Source organism: Ceratotherium simum, chromosome 15 (assembly GCF_057802395.1).
Source record: "Ceratotherium simum simum isolate JZ-2026a chromosome 15, ASM5780239v1, whole genome shotgun sequence".
Classification (NCBI taxonomy): domain Eukaryota; kingdom Metazoa; phylum Chordata; class Mammalia; order Perissodactyla; family Rhinocerotidae; genus Ceratotherium; species Ceratotherium simum.
Genome location: NC_141914.1, coordinates 60,307,436 through 60,326,422, shown reverse-complemented (window position 1 = coordinate 60,326,422; position 18,987 = coordinate 60,307,436). Strand labels below are relative to the sequence as shown.

Below are 18,987 nucleotides of genomic sequence, written 5' to 3'. Positions count from 1 at the left end.
AGGCTAGTGCTAGGGATAGGTACCATCAGGGGAAGGGAAAGAGTTAGGAAGGCTTTGGTCCGGGGTGCAGGATAAGGCCAGGGCGAGCAGCAGAAGTTTATGACAGGGAGACGACGTCGGCAGCCTCAGTGACCAGAGCTGTGCACGGCCTGAGGTTGGGCTCACGATTTTAAAAATACTATTTGTATTCTTTAAAATTAAGAAAGTAGGGCCGGCCCCGTGGCTTAACGGTTAAGTGCGCGCGCTCCACTACCGGCGGCCTGGGTTCGGATCCCGGGCGCACACCGACGCACCGCTTGTCCGGCTATGCTGAGGCCGCGTCCCACATACAGCAACTAGAAGGATGTGCAGCTGTGACATACAACTACCTACTGGGGCTTTGGGGGGAAAATAAATAAATAAAATTATTAAAAAAAAAAATTAAGAAAGTAATATATATTCATTGTTGAAACTTTGATAAACATAGAAAAGTCCAAAGACAAAGTCTATGGAAGTTTTATCATACTCTAAGAGAAAACATTTTCTTTGTAAATAGTGAGCTAAACACATATTATTTTACTTTGCCAAAGTTCATAACTGAATGATTTTAAGTCATTTTTCATTCTCTTATATTATCTTCTTAAAAGCAGAGAAATTGTAAGAATAAATTAATATTCTCCTGTTTTTAAGGATGTGGTCAAATGGAGATTCTGTTGCTTTATGGGAAAAAGGTAAATATTTAAAAGTAAAAATTACACTTTTACATGAGAAGTAAATCTATCTTAATCTTACGAGATTTCAAATTCTATCTTTTTATTTCCCATTATATTGTCTAATATTTTGGAAAAGACACACATCATAAGTATATTTGGTCTTGGAAACTCCAGAAGGAATCAAAAGTGTGCATAGAAGCAAAGAAGTCTATGTAGAATAGACTGGCAAAGGGACAGAATTTTAAAAAAGCAAGTAAGACACATGCTGATGAAGGCCACATTATCGTTACCTTCTCCCTCCAGTTATCATCATTCAGCAGCTTCTGTCTAAGAGTTTCCTGCAGCTGCTCGATGCTTTTCTGATGTGAAATCAGCATCAATTCCCTGAAAACCATAAACCCGACAAATGAGTCAAGACTTACCACTGAGACTCTTCCTAAATTGCAGTTCCTGGCTCAGAGAATATTATTTTGCAACTTAGTCTATTTATTCTCTTTAGCAATATATATAGTGCTACTAGATATCTTTTTAACTGTTAACAGTAATTAACAAACACTGCATACAAGGTAAGTATTTTCTTAGGCTTAAATTTTGCTTAATAAATATTAGTAAGCATGAATTATTTATTTTACTATTATTATTGCATGAAATAGTAACAACAAATATTATTTTTGCATGAAATAGTAACAACATGTGTGGAGTCACAAATATAATAAAATGTTAAATAAATAAATAAATAAATAAAATGTGGTTCCAAAGTTTATGATTAAATCTTAACACTAGACAATATTTTGTTTCTTAAAAAAAGGAAAATATGTTGATATGCTGTAAAATCAACACATTATTTTGTGGTTTCTGCTAGATTTATTTTCCTTTTACTTATCTCAAATACTGATAGAGACAAACCAAATTAAGTAGAGGGTAATGTCTGAGATGTGGTATAGTACAAAACATATTAGAACATTGAAAAGAAAACACAAAGAACATTTTCATATTTTAATCCATATCAATGGATCTTGAAACTTAGTTTGTGATCCTCTGGGTGGAGGTAAGTGAGGGAGACTCAGGAGAACTTTTCACAGAGGTACTGAAACTAAGCCTTTTAATATCACAAGTAGTGGCATGCTTGTTGATCAGGGCTTCTTCCCTCTTCTATAATCACCATGATCCTTCTTATTTTCTATGTAGATGATTCTTCTCCATTGCTTATTCTGCTTTCTAATCCCTTTGTTTTCCATCATCACCATCTTTCTTTTAGCTTTGACTGCTTTTCTCAAACTTGTGACTTTCATTTATAACTGCCTGTTGGCCATCTCCGCCCTAATGATTCATCAACTCCAAAGATTCCACACATCAAAAAACAAATTCATGGGCTGGCCCGGTCATGTAGTGGTGGGGTTCGCGCACTCTGCTTCAGTGGCCCAGGGTTCGCAGGTTCAGATCCCAGGCGTGGACATGTGCACCACTTGTCAAGCCATGCTGTGGCCGGCATCCCACATGTAAAGTAGAGGAAGATGGGCATGGATGTTAGCCCAGGGCCAATCTTCCTCAGCAAAAAGAGGAGGATTGGCAACAGATGTTAGCTCAGGGCTGATCTTCCTCACACACACACAAAAAACCAACAAATTCACCATCGTCTCCTGCAATCTCGCCTTTCCTTTTGACTTCCGAAAACCTTCAACAGTCAAAATCTTTGGCTTGAAATCCCTGAGTGATCTCTGTCTCTTCCTTCTCCTTGCTCTACCATATCCATTCAATAAAAAATTCTATACATTCTGCTGCCTCTGTGAGCCTCAAACTATTACCTCCCTTCCTTTCCCCCTACCAACAGCCTCCTTAAGATTCTTGACTTTATCTCCCACCTGGAGTATTGTAATAGACTCTCAACCTATCTGTTGATCTCTATTGTAGTCTCACTTTTATAATATTATTAAACATTTTTTTGCCATAATAAAAATATTGCCTATATTTCTAGGCTAGATAATTTTAAGGATGCAAACATAAGGAGACACATTTGACTTGGTAACCAGGATTATGAATATCATTTGAGGGAAACTGATTGAAAAAAACAAAACTCCCAGGCTTCTCTTTCCAGAAGTGTGGGGGACTAGGTACCTTGACAACTTTCCTACTGAAAATAAATATTATTTTTTTTACTTATTAAAAAAACCTTAAACTTCATCAGTGAGCTGGACAAAAAGTCAGGAAGATGCAGAGAGCAAAACTGAAAATGAAAGAACAGAAAAAGAATGCCAGTGGAAAACTAGTAAAATCTGAATAAAGTGTATAGGTTAGTTAATTGTATTATACCAATGTTAATTTCGTAGTTTTTACAGATGTGACATGGCTATGAAAAATGGGCCAAAGGGAAACATAAACTCTGTACTGTCTTTGTAACTTTTCTGTAAATATAAAATTTTTCCAAACTAAAAGTTAAAAAAAATAAAGTGAAAGGAAAAACCCCAACAATAAGTATAACATTGAGGCCAACTCTCACCTTAAAGTACTTTCCAAATCTGATGAACTTGAGCTTTACATTTCACAGCCCTGAGGGCACAGGAGTCAGGAGAGAAAGGAAGAGTCTAAGAGGACACTCGCTCAGAAAGCTGCACCTCAAAGAGCCACACATGCAGCGTATGTGTGAAATCCACTCTCGGTATGAGTAAAACACAGATGACATCTCCTCTCAAAGAACAAAAAGGAAATTGCCAGCTTTGAATTCTGGTGCTAAGTGGAGGGGAAAATGTGAATCTCCCACAAGAATTTGTAGACATAAACCAACCGTAATGCAGATTTGTATCCTGAATTCACACCAAAAACCTTCATGTTAAGAAATTGTCTTCAAGTGGTGCTAGGTTAACCTTGCCTCCAGAGGCCTAGAAGGAAAAATACCAATATTTTGGGGAGAAACCTGTCTTCAACCTGAGACTCAAAGAATTCCTACAGATAAAGATTCAAGTCTTATGAGATCATAATTTTTTTTAAAAGATTTTATTTTATTTATTTATTTTCCCCCCAAAGCCCCAGTAGATCGTTGTATGTCATAGCTGCACATCCTTCTAGTTGCTATATGTGGGACCCGGCCTCAGCATGGCCGGAGAAGCGGTGTGTCAGTGTGCGCCCAGCATCCGAACCCCAGCCGCCAGCAGCGGAGCGCGTGCACTTAACTGCTAAGCCGTGGGGCCGGCCCGAGATCATAATTTAAAAATCACAAAACTAAAGAAAAAAAGCCAGTAGAGGAAGAATGAGCAGACACAAATGACAGCATAATCGAACTCACAAATTCTAAAGTATTGAATTTTCAGTTACGGAATATAAAATAAGGATGTTCAATATGTTAGAAGAAATAAAAGACTGATTTACATGACTAATGAAATTTGAAAAAGAACCAAATCAAGCTTGTAGAAATGAAAAATATAATAACTGAAACGAAAAACTCAGTGAATGGTCCTAGAGAAAATTATTCACAGCTGGAAAATGAAGTAATAAACTGAGAGGGAGATTCAAAGAAATTATACAGAGTGCAGTACAAGGAGTCAAAAATATAGAAAATACAAAATAGAAGTTGATATATGGAAGACAGAGTGAAAAGATCTAATACATATCTATTTATCATTTCAGAAGCAAAGGAGTGAGAAAGGGGGAGGAAGCAATATTTGAGAAGCATATTCCAGATTGGTGACAAATACCAACCCAGAAATCTAGGAAGTCCAATGGATTCCAAGCAAGATAAAAATAAATCTCACATCTGGGCACCTGGTAGTGAAAATGAAGAACATCAAAGTTAAAGAGATCTTAAAAGAAGCTGGAGAGAAAAAAAAACCAGATTATCTTCACAGGAGCCCAAACATATTGAAATCTTATTCTCCAACAGATATAAAGGAAGCCAAAGGCAGAAAAATAGTATGTTCAAAGTCGTATGAGAAAATGACCATCAGTCTCAAGTTGGGTACCCAGCAAATCTGTCTTTCAGAATGAGGCTGAAATAAAATACACTCAAATAAAATCTGAGCGTTTACCACCAGCTAAAGGACTTTTACTAAAGGAGCTTCTGAAGAATATGCTGTGCAGTAGGGAATATGATCTCAGAAGGAAGGTCAGGCATGCAAGAGGAAACGGTGAGCAAAGAAGTCGGCAAACGCACAGGCAGCAGCTGCTTCTTGGGCATGTGATCAGGGCAGTTGTACAGGGTCCCATGTTCAGAAGGGGGCCCTGTGCTTCAGGTTTAATGCTCTATGATCACCATCAAGAAATTCTTAATAATTTTGTCTTTGAATTTGTGTTTTTGTTTTATTTTTTTTGGTGAGGAAGATCGGCCCTGAGCCAACATCTGTTGCCAATCTTCCTCTTTTTGCTGAGGAAGATTAGCCCTGAGCTTACATTTGTACCCATCTTCCTCCATTTTCTTATATATGGGACACCACCACAGCATGGCGTGACAACAGTGCACAGGCCCACACCCGGATCTGAACCCGTGAGCCCCGTGTGAAGCGGAGTGCTTGAACTTAACCACTGCGCCGCTGGGCCGGCCCCCCCGAATTTGTGTTTTTTTAAGTGAAGTCTGATGGTACAATCGTGCATGTGCTGGGGCCTTGGAGCCTCAGATCACACACAGTCCTACCTCCTGCTACCTTCCTGCCTCCCCAGGCTGGTTCTCAAATCCCCGCTCCCCTGCGCTTGCCTAGCATTTGCTGCTGTCTTCTGCTTTGGGTGGGGGCCCAGGCCTGGGCATGGGCATGTGCTGAGTCATGGGGCCCTGGGTGCCCATGAGAGCTCCCACCCACCCCGTGAAATCTCCGAGCCCAAGGGAGTATGACGTTAAAACACAAAACATTAAAACACCAAGTTGAGAGATAAAACACCAACGTTGAAGGAAAGGAAAAAGCTTCTTTCCAGCTTTTTCAACAAGGGGCCCCAAATTTTCATTTTGCACTGGGTCTTGAAAATTATGTAGCCAGCCCCGCATGTAGGTAATAAACAAATATCATCTGTATAAAATAATAGTTTTGACTGTGTAATAGGGGCTAACGAAAGGATAGAACTGGAACACTGGACAAAATGTAGAATGTATATCGGGATGGCAACTATTAGAGCTCCAGTGTTCTTTGGTCCTGCATGTGTTCAAACGGAGTTCGAGATATTAACTTTAGACTTCATTAAGCACACATGATAAAATTTAAAAGTAACAAACTAAAACAATAGAAATAGAATATACCATTAGAGGAAAAATGCACTAGGAAAATAAATGAAATGCCAACAATCTCCCACTTCCAAAAACCCCAAAGGGAGAAAATAGTGCAGAAAAAGAAGGAGAAATAGAAAGCTTAAAATAACAATCACAATAATGGTAAATAAACTAAAATCATTAAAAAGAAAGAAACAGACTTTATAAAAACAAACAAACCCTAGCTATCTGCTTTATAAGAGACGTTCCTAAAACATAAGGACATGGAATGATTTCCTTTTTCTGAAAAAGATATAACAGAGAAATATTAAAGAAAAGGAAATGTATAACTATATTAACATTGGACAAAGTAGACGTTAAGACAAAAGTCATTATTCTGAGCTGATAATAACAGGTTAATTCACCATGAATATTCTAAATTTATATGCACCTGTTAAAATAGCCTCAAAATATATAAAGCAAAACTTTATAGAATTGTGAGGAGGTACTGTCACATCCACACTCCACACAGCTCCCTCGGTTACAGATTATGTCCATCGGGGACCACCAGACAAGGCAGGGAAGTGCACACTGCACAACCCCAGGGGTTATCTGAATGGCCCTCCTGTAATGTGTAATGTAGCAACCCAGGGTCAAGCAGACAAATAATTCAGTAAAAATATAGAGGATTTAAACAAAGTAAATAATAAGATTGATTTAAGGTACGTATTTAGAACCCAGTAGCCAATTAGTGGAAAAATACATAATTATTTTCCAGCTCACATGGAATTGACCACATACGAGGCCAGAAAGTAAATTTCAAACAATTGTTATACTGTAAACCTATATAGTCCAATATGGTAGCCACTAACCACATGTAGCTACCAAGCAGTTAAAGTATGACTAGCCCACATTAAGATGTACTGTGTATGTAAAATACACCAGATTTGAAAACGGTACAAAACAAATCTAAAATGCCTGTTATGGTTACATATTTATATGATAATTTAGAAATATTGGGTTAAATAAAATACATTATTAAGATAGATTTTACCTGTTTATTTTTACTCTTCTAATGTGGCAATTAAAAAATTTAAAATTATACATGTGGCTCACATTATACTTCTACTGAACATCACTATTATAGTCCATATTCTCTGAAAACAAAGAAATGTCAGTAACAAAAGGTACATAAAATATCTTTATGTATTTGGAAATTTAAAAAATGTATCTCTGAATAACTCATGGGTCAAATAAAAATCATAATTGATATTTAAAAATACTTAGAACTGAACAATAATGAAATTGCTACATGTCAAAATTTATGGAATACAGCTAAAGCAGAAAAGATAAATAAATTGTGGTATACTTCAGAATACAATACAGACGAAGAAATGAATGGTTCTCAGCTCCATGCAACACCACGGACAAATCCCAGGGACACTATCGTGAGCACAAAGAACAAATCACAGAGTAATGCATACAGTATAATTTTATTTCTATGAAGATAAAATATATGCAAAATCTAACATATTTTTTAGGAATACAAACATACTTAGTAAACTTATAGAAAGAAGCAAAGGAACACAGATGTTATCTGTAGATTTCCTAGATGATCTTTATCATCTATGGAAGTTCCCTTCTATTCCTACTTTGCTGAGAAGCACAAAATGCAGATTGTTGGTTCCCTTTAAGGAAAGAGGCAATGCAGCGGGGTTGGGGAGAAGCACAAAAGGACTTCAAAGCTAATGGTAAGGTTCTTTTTCTAAACTGAGTGGTTGACACACAGATGTTCACTGTATTGTACTTCTTTATACTTTACCCCCATATAAATCTTCTGTGTATCTACTCAATATTTATAAAAACCATAATGATAAAGCCTAAGCACAGAATAGAATAGGTATGTGGTGGAAAGAAAATTAAAGAGAAAGATCAAGGTGAAGAATGGGCAGGTGAGTAGTAAGTCTCTCCCGAGAGGTGGGGTTCATTGCCCACTATGCACACTATGGACAAGGCAGTGTCACTGAGCCCTGGAGATACAGAGGTGAATTAGGAAGGCATAGTCCCTGTCCAAATGGTGCTTAAAACCCAGCAAGGTAAAAGGAAGATTTATCTTTACGTGGGAGGTGGACCCAGCAGGTTCCAATGCTCGCTCAGCAGTCCCGAGGCTGGAGAGGAGGAGGTGAGGCAGAAGGAACAAAGAATGAGGACAGCAAATGTGGGATTACATTAAAAACCTCATTTGTGGCTTTCTTCCAAATATTTGGCCATTTCTGTCTCCTTTGCAGATTCATCTTCCTCTACTTGTCAATTAAATATTCGTGTTCCTAAGCACCTTATTCTGGGACCTCTTTTTTTCTCTCCACTCTTTCTCTAGGTGATTCTTTCCACTCCTACAGTTAAAATGCAGTCTAGATGCTGACAACTCCCAAATTTTATCTCTAGCTCAGATCTGTTCTTTGAATATCTGACTCACGTATCCAACCCTCCACCTGACTGCTCCACTTTTATATTTCAGAGACGTCTCAAACTTAACATGTCTGTAATCTCAGACAATATCAAAGTTTACTTTTTGCTCGTGTTTTGTGTCATCTACTGCTCTGTGCCACATGTTTTTTTCTTTTTTCCCCAGGGTGTAGCCCAAAGAAAAACTCTTACTTGGAAATGCTGTTTTTGTGGCAGATGGAAAAGAAAAATCACCAAAGCATGGGCTCTGTTAAAGCTTCTGCTCAGAATTGGTGCATATCCCTTCTCGCACATTTCAGTGGCAAGAACAAGTCAAATGGCCAAGATTGATGTCAGTCAGGTGTGGACAGTGTAGTCCTCTCCCTGCGAGGTGCACAGTAAGTCACCTGGCACCAGGTAGAGTCCATCGCAACTCCGCAATCCCACTGGAAGCCGCTGGAAGGACTCCTACCCTGAAGTGGGGAACATTCTGTGCTTAGACTGTGATTCTTTCACCTGGGAGTAGTTTCTCAGTCCAGTTTTCCCCGTAGCTCCTAGCTTTCCTCTCTGAGATGTAGTTTTTTTTTTCATTATTCAGCTTGGCTACATCAGAATAGGGCATTAGAGATTTTGTCCTGCTGGGAGACAGACAGCGTTCTAAACTTCTTTCCTATCTGTAGAAGATTTTGGAGGCGGAGAATGTTTCAAGAGGATTTTTTTGTAAAACAGATTTGTTGAGATATAATTGACAAACAATAAACTGCATGCTTAAAGTGTATACTCGGATGAGTTTTGACATATGTATAAACCTGTGAAACCATCACTGCAATCAAAATAATAAATACATCCAACATCCCCCAAAGTTTCCCCATGCCCCTTTGTAATCCCTCACTCCTGCTCTCTCACCCCCAGGCAATCAATGGTTTACTTTCTGTCACTATAGTTAGTTTGCATTTTCAGACTTCTGCCTAAAATTCTCTGTATATCATACAGTATATCCTTTTTTATGTCTGGTGTCTTTCACTCAGCATAATTCCTTTTAGATTCATCCACGTTGTACCATGTATCAATGGTTCGTTCATTTTTATTGCTGAGTAGTATTTTATTGTATGGATAAACCACAATTTGTTTACCCATTCAACTGTTGATGGACACTTAGGTTGTTTCACATGTTTTGGCTATTACAAATAAAGCTGCTCTCAATATCTGTGTTTTTGTATGGATATTCCCATTCATTTCTCTTGGGTAAGTACCTAGGAGTGAAATGGCTGGGTAACAAGGTAAGTGTATGTTTAACTTTTTAAGAAACTTCTAGGGAGCTGGCCCAGTGGGGTAGTGGTTAAGTTTGCACATTCTGCTTCTGCAGCCCGGGGTTCACCGGTTTGGATCCTGGGTGCAGACCTACTCACTGCTCATCAAGCCATGCTGATGAGGCATCCCACATAGAAGAACTATAAGGACCTACAACTATGCTATACAAATATGTACTGGGGGCTTTGAAAAAAAAGAAAAAAAAAAACTTCTAAACTGTTTGCCAAAGAGGTTGTATTGCTTTACATTCCAACCAGCAAGGTATGAGCGCATTCCAGTTTCTCCACATCTTCACCAACACTTGGTATGTCAGGCTTGTTAGACATTCTAAAGTGTGTAGTAGTATCTCATTGTGGTTTTAATTTGTATTTCCCTAATGACTAATGATCTTGAGCATCTTTTTAAAATGCTTATTGGCAGAGATTCTTGGCGAAGTGTCTGTTCAAGTCATTTGCTCATTTTTCATCAGATTGTTTATGGTCATATGACTGAGTTTCTAAAGTGCTATATTCTGGAAACAAGTCTTTTATGAGATATATATTTTGCAAACATATTATTCCAGTTTATGGCTTGTCTTTTCATTCTCTAAACAGTGTCTCTTAAAGAACAGAAGTTTTAATTTTGATGAAGTCCAATTTATCTAGTTTTTTTTTCTTTTATGGATTGTGCTTTTGGTGTTGAATCTAAGAAATCTTTGACTAACCCAAGGTCATAAAGATTTTTCTCCTAGACGTTTTATAATTTTACGTTTTATATTTAGATCTATGATCTATTTTGAATTAATTTTTATATATATTTCATAGTATGAATCAAAGTTCATTTTTGCATATGGATATACAATTGTTCCAGCACCAAGGGTTACTAAAAACTATCTGTCCTCCAGTGAACTGCTTTGGCACTCATGTAGAAAATCAATGAACCATATATATGTGCCTCTTTCTGGATTCTCTATGCTGTTCCATTGACCTATTTGTCCATCTTGAGACGAATACCACATTGTCTTGATTATGTGTGGCTTTAGAATAAGTCTTGAAGTCAGGTAGTGACTTTGATCTTTTGACTACTCAAAGTTGTTTTCAAAGTTGTTTTGGTTATTCTAGGCCCTTTGCATTTCTATATAACTCTTAATTAGCTTGCTAATTTCTACAAAAACGTCTGCTGGAATTTTGATTGTGATTGCCTTGAAGCTATAAATCAGTTTGGGGAAAACTGTAATCTTAACAACATTGAGTCTTCTGTTCCATGAACATTGTGTATCTTTCCATTTATCTAGGTCCTCTTTAATTTCTCTCAGCAATGTTTTGTAGTTTTCAGTGTAAAGGTCTTGCACATCTTTTGTCAGATTCATCCCTAAGTATTTCATGTGTTTTGAAATATTTTTGTAAATATTGCTTTTTAATTTCAATTGTTCTTTGCAAATATATAGAAATTAACCTGACTTTTGGATTTTGATCTTTTTTTCTGAAACCTTGCTAAACTCACTTATTAGTTCTAGTAACTTCTTTTGTAGATTCTATAGGGTTCTCTATATTAGTGAGTATGTCATCTGTGAATAAAGACAGTTTTATTTCTTCCTTTCCAGTCTGATGCCTTTTATTTCCTTTTCTTGCCTGATTATACTGACTAGAACCTTCAGCACAATGTTGAATAGAACTGTTGACAGTGGATATTTTTTTCTTGATCCTGATCTTAGGACAGGAGAATTTAGTCTTTCACTATTAAGTATGATGTTAACTGCTTTTTTTTTGCTTCTATTGACATAATCATATAGTTTCTCTTTTTTAGTTTAATATATTGAATATTGATTTATTTTTGAATGTTAAACCAATTTTGCATTCCTGAGATAAATACCACATATTCATGATTTATTTCCTTTTTATATGTTGCCGAATTCAATTTGTTAAAATTTTGTTTAGAATTTTTGCATCTGTGCTCATGAGTGACGTTGGTCTGTTAGTTTTCTTGTAAGGTTTTTGTCAGGTTTTGGTATCTGGGTAATACTAGCCTCATAAAATAAGTTACGAACTATTCTTTCCTCTACAATTTTCTGGAGGAGTTTAGGTAGAATTAGTATTATTTCTTCCTTAAATGCTTGGCAAAATTCACAAATGAAAACTTCTAGGCCTGATGTTTTCTTTGTGGGAAAATTTTAAACTATAAATTCAGGTTATCTGCATCTTCTTTAGTGGACTGTGGTAGATAATGTTTCAAAAAATTTGTTCATCCCATCAGTTGTCAAAATTAATGGCATAAAGTCATTCATAATATTCCTCTATTATTATATTAATATTTGGAGAATGTATAGTTATGTCAATTCTCTCATTTCTGATATTGGTAAATTCTGTCTTCTCTGTTTTTTTTCCTGATCAGTCTGGCTTGAGGTTTATTAATTTTATTGATCTTCTCAAAGAAATTGATTTTTGTTTAATTGATATTCTTTATCGTTTTTCTGTTTTCTATGTCATTGAGTTCTGCTCTGATCTTTATTATTTACTTTCTTTTGCTTATCTTGGGTTTTGTTTGCTCTTGTTTTTATAGTTTCTTAAGGTGGGAGACCTTTTTTCTTTGATCACATAGACATTTATTGCTGTAAATTTGCCCCCCACAAAGTTCTGCTTTAGTGACATCCCACAAATTTTGCTGTTTTCATTTCCATTTAGCTCAAAATACTTTGTAATTTCCCTTTTGATATTTTCCTTGACTCATGTCTCACTTAGAATTGTGTTATAGAGTTTACAAATATTGGGGGGATTTTCCAGATACTTTTCTGTTATTTATTTCTAAGTTAATTACATTGTGACCAGAGAACACACTTTGTATGATTTGAGTCCTTTTAAATTTCTTTGATTTTGTTTCATAGCCCAATTATATGGTCTGTCTTGGTGAATATTCTGTCTGCCTTTGGGGAAAAAATGTGTATTCTGCTGTTGTGGGGTGGAGTGTTGTATCAATATCAACTAGGTTAAGTTGATTGATTGTGAAGTTCAAGTCTTCTATAGCCTTATTAATTTTTCTGTCTATTTGTTTTATCAATTATTGAGAGAGGGTTATTGAAATCTCTAACGATAATTGTGAATTTGTCTACTTCTCCTTGTACTTCTGTCAGTTTTTGTTTCATGTATTTTAAAGCTCTGTTTTTAGAGGCACAAACATTTAGGATTGTTCTGTCCTCCTGGTGAATTGATTGATTTGTCTTTGTGAAATGAGTTTCTTTATTCTTGGTAATATTCTTTGTTCTAAAATCTACTTTGATATTAATACATTCCAGCTTTCTTTTGTTTTTAATGAGGAAGATTAGCCCTAAGCCAACATCTGCTGCCAATCCTCCTCTTTTTTGCTGAGGAAAATTGGCCCTGGGCTAACATCCATGCCCATCTTCCTCTACTTTATGTGGGACGCCTGCCACAGCATGGCTTGATGAGTAGTGCGTAGGTCCGTGCCGGGATCTGAACCTGCGAACCCTGGGCCACTGAAGCAGAGCACGTGAACTTAACCACTATGCCACTGGGCCAGCCCCCCAGCTTTCTTTTTTGTTTTTTTCTGTGTTTTTTGTTTTTTGTTTTGGTGAGGAAGATCAGCCTTGAGCTAACATCCATGCCAATCCTCCTCTTTTTCGCTGAGGAATACTGGCCCTGAGCTAACATCTATTGTCAATCCTCCTCCTTTTGTTTTCCCCTCTTTTTCTCCCCAAAGCCCCAGTAGATAGTTGTATGTCATAGTTGCACATCCTTCTAGTTGCTGTATGTGGGACCCTGCCTCAGCATGGCTGGTCAAGCGGTGTGTCGGTGTGCGTCCGGGATCTGAACCCGGGTCACCAGTAGCGGAGCGCATGCACTTAACTGCTAAGCCACAGTGCCGGCCCCCCAGCTTTCTTTTGATTAGTGTCAGCATGGTATATTTTTTTCCATTCTTTTATTTTTAACCTATTTGTGTCTTTACATTTAAAATACATTTCCTATAGGCAGTATATAGCTGAATCTTACTTTTTTATACAATCTGATATCTCCACATTTTAACTGGAGTGTTTGGACAATTTACATTTAATTGAACTGTTGATGTGGTTAGGCTTAAATCTATCATCTTGCTATTTGTGTCCTATTTGTCCTATCTATTGTTTTCTTTTCCCTCTTTCTCTGCCTCTTTTGGATTTTGCATATGTCTTATGATTCAACTTTATCTGCTTTGTTGGCTTATTAGCTATAACTCTTTGTTTAGTTTTATTTTAGTGGTTGCTGTAGAGTTGATAATAGCCATCTTTAACATCGCAGTTGCGGTAGGCTGAATAATTGCCTTCAAAGATATTCATGTCCTAATCCTGAGTCTATAAATATGTTACCTTATATGGCAAAAGGGATTTTGCAGATGTGCTTAAGTTAAGGATCTTGAGATAGGGAGATTATCCTGGATTATCTGGATGTGCCCTAAGTATAATTACTATCGTCTTTATAAGAGAGAAGCAAGACAGTTACTGTGGGGGAAGGTGACGACGTGACAACTGGAGCAGAGATTTGATTCATGGGGCCAGGATCCAAGGAAGGCCAGCAGCCTCTAATAGCTGGAAGAGGCAAGGAATCAGTTCTCCCCTGGAGCCTCCAGAAAGAACCAGTCCTACTGGCCCCTTGGTTTTAGTCCCTTAACACTCATTTGGATTTCCAACCTCCGGAGCTATAAGATAATAAATTTGTGTTGTTTTAGGCCACTAAGTTTGTGGTAATTTGTTATAGAGCAATAGGAAACTAGTACAATGGTCTTCCTTCAAGTGATATTACACAACTTCAGGTATAATATTAAAATCTTATAATAGCAAACCTGATCAAATAGGGAGCAGCAGTCAATAGAAATAAGGCAGCACTTTACCTGGTTTCCAAAATGCCAGGATCATAGAAGGGATGTGGCTGGCCATGTGCCTGTCAGAAGTGGCCAGACAGCAGAGTCCTGGGAATTTGATCCACTTTATTTCTTAAGCCAGATTTCCTATCTGAAAAGAGGTCTTACTGATTAGAATATCCCAATGAGTATTTCCAGATGGGTGACTGTGAGTACATTAGAAGTTACCTTTACCATAAAATAGATGGTACTGAATATTTGAGATGCTCAAATTTCAGTCTCCTTGGAGATCGTTATAATTTTGATACCACCAAAAATAGAATCCATTCCATATAGATTCCTCTGATGGACCCAGTACAAAACACCACGGTTATGTATCTTCTTAGAACAAAAACTGTGAAAGTCTAGTAGATTATAGAAGTTAAAATATAGTAGGCCAAGGTTCAAACAATGTTAATCAAGTGACAATTATTCACTGAATTTGCAAGGAATTATGAAGTTCCTTATGACATTTCCACAAAGTATAAGGCATTTTGAGTGAAATGTTATAAAAATTATGAATTTGCGTCTGTGACGGTAAGTTTGCTTGATATTTATGGCTACAGAAATGAGAAGGACTTTCATATCTCTTTGATTCCTGCTGAGTCTCTGTTCCTGACTGTAAGAACTCTTAAATGCGGTTCTTTCATGGGAGAAGGCAGAAAGAATAATTATACATGATGTTACAAACACTTACTGTCCTTGATTAGCATGGAATGGGCACTGAGTAATGTATACAGAGATGATTGTATGTGTGAAAAAGACAACCCTGATTCCAAAAATAAAAACCACCCATATGTATTACACCCATGGAGGGGTTCGCACATTGTTCGGGAATACAAAACTGTCTGAAGACATCGATAAAGAAAAAGCAATCTTGAGTTGAAGAAACTATAAAGGATCAACTTTGACTTAGTGAGCCTTTTTGCTAGGAATCTTGAGGAATGTTAAAAAAAATAGAAATTAACTGTTAGAGGCGTATTCTATATTTTTCCATGTTATAAAAAGCTGAAAATGTGTAGCCGTTTTTGAACATCATACAGATATGCAACTTCCTCTTCAGAACCAGTTCTAGAGATATTAATTTAGAATTATAGGAAACAACACAGATTTAGTCATAAATTTGCATTTTTACCAAGAATCCAATAAAGATGATCACTGGAACTCAGAAGTTTGAATTGTACTCTCAGTTCTGATTTTTGGCAGGTCAGAAGTTCTCTGGGCCTGAGAAACACTGGGACTTTCTGAGTTTTAAATCCTGTGATGAGCGGTTTGATTGGGATTAAATTCTCTCCCATCCATCCATCCATCCTGCAAATATTGAGTCCTACTATCTGTCAGGCACTGTTTTAGTCTCTGTGGATATAGTGGTTTTTTCTTGCTATCCCTTGGAAAAACATTAATGCGGTTCCCTAATTTTTAGAAGAAACGCAGATCCTGCGTGATAAATGACTACCTGAAGTGACTTGATGCATGAGAGGCAAAGCTGGTTCAAGCTTGTCCCAGCAAGGGCTCTCTGCAGGGTGTCTGCTGCCTCCTTTCTGTATGTGAGAGGGAGGTGTGGCTGTCGGCAGCACTCTACCCTGCAATTTCACCAGATAGTTTTTAAAAATAATGTTTTGGAGTTGGTACAATAGACAACTTAGGATCTACTTGCAATTAAGAGTATCTATTTTTAAAACTTTAACTTTTAAATTCTTACACCAAAAAGAAAATGAGAATCTAATTTCTCATATACATGCAAAAATCTAGGTTCCCTTAATTGTAGTTAAAAACGTAACTGCAAACAAATGTCAAACTGTAATGCCAATGACAGCTTTAAATTCTGTCACAAGTTGCTCTTTTACAGACGTCTTCACACTGTCAGTCAAAGAGATAGTTTAGATTTTGCCACAACTCCTGCCTCCATTAAAAGCAGTAAGTCTGTGATATCACAGGAAGTTTGGCAAGCCTCTTGTTCCCAGAGCTGTTGATGGGTAGGAAATCAGAGAGAGGTGAGTCTTGGAAAAATAAGCCTGATAAGGTTTGTTATTTTAGAATGAAGTTACTTAGAACATTTCATACTGCTTTAAACTAATAGGACAGCATCCAAATGGAATCACTCCACAGACTAATCTTACAAGTCTAAGAGTAAAGCAGATAATATTGAATCCCACAGACATTTACTCAATATCTACATCACCAGTGCAGGGTATACAAATTAATAAGATACAGTGCTTTAAGGGGTTGGCAACCTAAGGAAAAATGAAGAGAGAACTGACGCTTTCTGAGCACCTACAACCTACCAGGCACAATACCAGATGCTTCACTATTCACAAGATGATAGCAATTAATATGCCCATTTTTCAGACAAGGAAAATGACCCTTAAAGTGGTTAAGTTGTCCAAACTCAACACTGGTCAAGTTGGGATTTAAACTTATGTTTGCCTAACTCCAAAGTCCCCCCACCCCCACCCCCCTTTTTTTTTGGTGAGGAAGATTGTCCCTGAGCTAACATCTGTGCCAGGCTTCCTCTATTTTGTACATAGGATGCCGCCACAGCATGGCCGACATGTGGTGTGTAGGTCCGCGCCCAGGCTCTGAACACGAGAACCCCGGGCTGTGGAAGCACAGCGTGTGAACTCAACCACTACGCCACCAGGCCGGCCCCCAAAGTCCACTTTTTTCATACTAAACCACATTACCACAAGGTAACAGAACCCTTGAAACATTGCTTCTGAATCCCTTTTTATATTCTACACTTCTCACTGCTTCTAGCCTTCATGAAAATACGACAAACCTCATTAAAACAACTAAACACTAAGATTCTCTTCTGCTAGAATGTCGTGTAATGTTTTTATTCTATTTTCATTCTAAAGATACAGCTCCACTTCTGATTTTGCCAAGGCACTGAAGAGTAGAAGACAAAGTCACCGTCTTATATTCACTGAGTGAACGGAAGAATCCAGAAAGAGCGGAGGGGTGGGTAAGAAAGCAAGAGGAGAGGAAGGGACCCAAAGGGGCATTCTGGGTTCTTCTGCTCTTTGCAGGGCTGGGAGTCCCCTGAAGACTCAGTGTTACAACGTGGTTGAGAAAGAGAAGTCACGCCAAGAGAAGCTGACAAAACTGAGCCTTCAAGGCAAATGCTGAGGGAACTGTGCAAACTGTGGTGGAGGGAAAAGGGGTTGCAAGGTTAGACATAACGGAGCTTGATTTCTGTCTTTGCCAGTTATGCGACCCTGAGCAAGAAATTTAGCCTTGCTTAACCTATTTCCTCATGTGGAAAATGTGGAAAGTGATGCCTGCCTCCCAGGTGAGGGCCACTGCTCTGCTAGCCAGTGCCTTTGGGCAAATTTGAAATGGTTTCTCCTCTGGGTTGGTGAATTAAAAAAAGTGCTCCCTCTGGGTGGGAGCTAACCTAGGAACACAGGGCTTGGTAAGGTGTGTGTGGGGGAATAACATACTTATGCAAGAAAAATGAGCCTCTTCCTCTGTGGCAAGTGGCAGAGTCCAGGCTGGTTTTCAGGCCCCTGATTCCTTCCACAGAGCACCAAACAACGGTGCACGGCATCTCGCTCAGGGCAGTGTGAAGACAAGACCAGATCATGTCCACAGAAGCCCTTAGAGGGCTCCCCATGACTGAAACCCGCGGAGTGTGTGGGAGAGAGCTGGAGAGGGAGAAAGGGAAAGGGAGAAAGGGAAAGGGAGAGGGAGACGAGGAAAGAAGGGAGGGAGGGAGGAGAGAGAGAGCATGAGAAGGCAGGCACGCTTCATCATGGGCTCACATCATACATAGGAGAATGGGAAACTCCATGAACCTCCTGAAATCATTTGGTAGATTTTGTGTATATTTTTCTGGGATGAGGGTTTAGAGCTTTCAAGTTAAAAAAAAAAAAACACAAATGAGAAAGAGGCGAGGACCAGCGAACTGAAAAATAAGTTAATGTTATGTGTGTGGGGAGGGAAAATAAAATGTTCCCTACAGGCTAAAAGATGCACTTTTGCAGGGACAGAGAGCAATTAAGTTCCCTACAGGCTAAAAGATGCACTTTTGCAGGGACAGAGAGCAATTAAGTAAACTTCATTTAACATAGATAAATAGGTAGACAGACAGACAGTTACCGACATATATTATTTATTTCACAGAATAATTGACATATAAGCAACTGGCACCTACCTTTGGTTACAACTAAACTTTTCCTCCAACAACGCTCTTCACTCATCTCATCATGCTACGGCAAATAAATCACAATAACTATTTTTCTATATTTTTCCTTGGAATTTACCAAGAGGGGCTGATACAGCTCTGAGGGTCTGCGAGTGTTGTCAACAGCTGAGTGTTTGGCAGGATGATGGCAGGCCGGCTGCCTGTTAGCGCATAAGGGCATTTCACCCAGCTCCTTTGCTGGTAAAGCTCTTCCCTGGCTCTTGGCCTGGTGACATGTACTTGTCTCCCTTTATGCTTCATCTCATAAGTCACTTTTATGACCACCCTTCCCAAAGCAGGCACCCTTCTACAGTGTCCCCCAC

At 38.1% G+C, this 18,987-nt stretch overlaps 1 protein-coding gene across 1 annotated transcript in view; it reads right to left on the bottom strand.

Moving 5' to 3' along the window:
- Positions 1 to 18,987, bottom strand: part of LEKR1 (leucine, glutamate and lysine rich 1) — a 184,189-nt gene that overhangs the window by 29,648 nt on the left and 135,554 nt on the right. Inside the window, exon 10 of the mRNA XM_087440104.1 lies at positions 983 to 1,076. Coding sequence (XP_087296230.1) covers positions 983 to 1,076 — 94 coding nt within the window. The remainder of the gene's footprint in view (positions 1 to 982; positions 1,077 to 18,987) is intronic.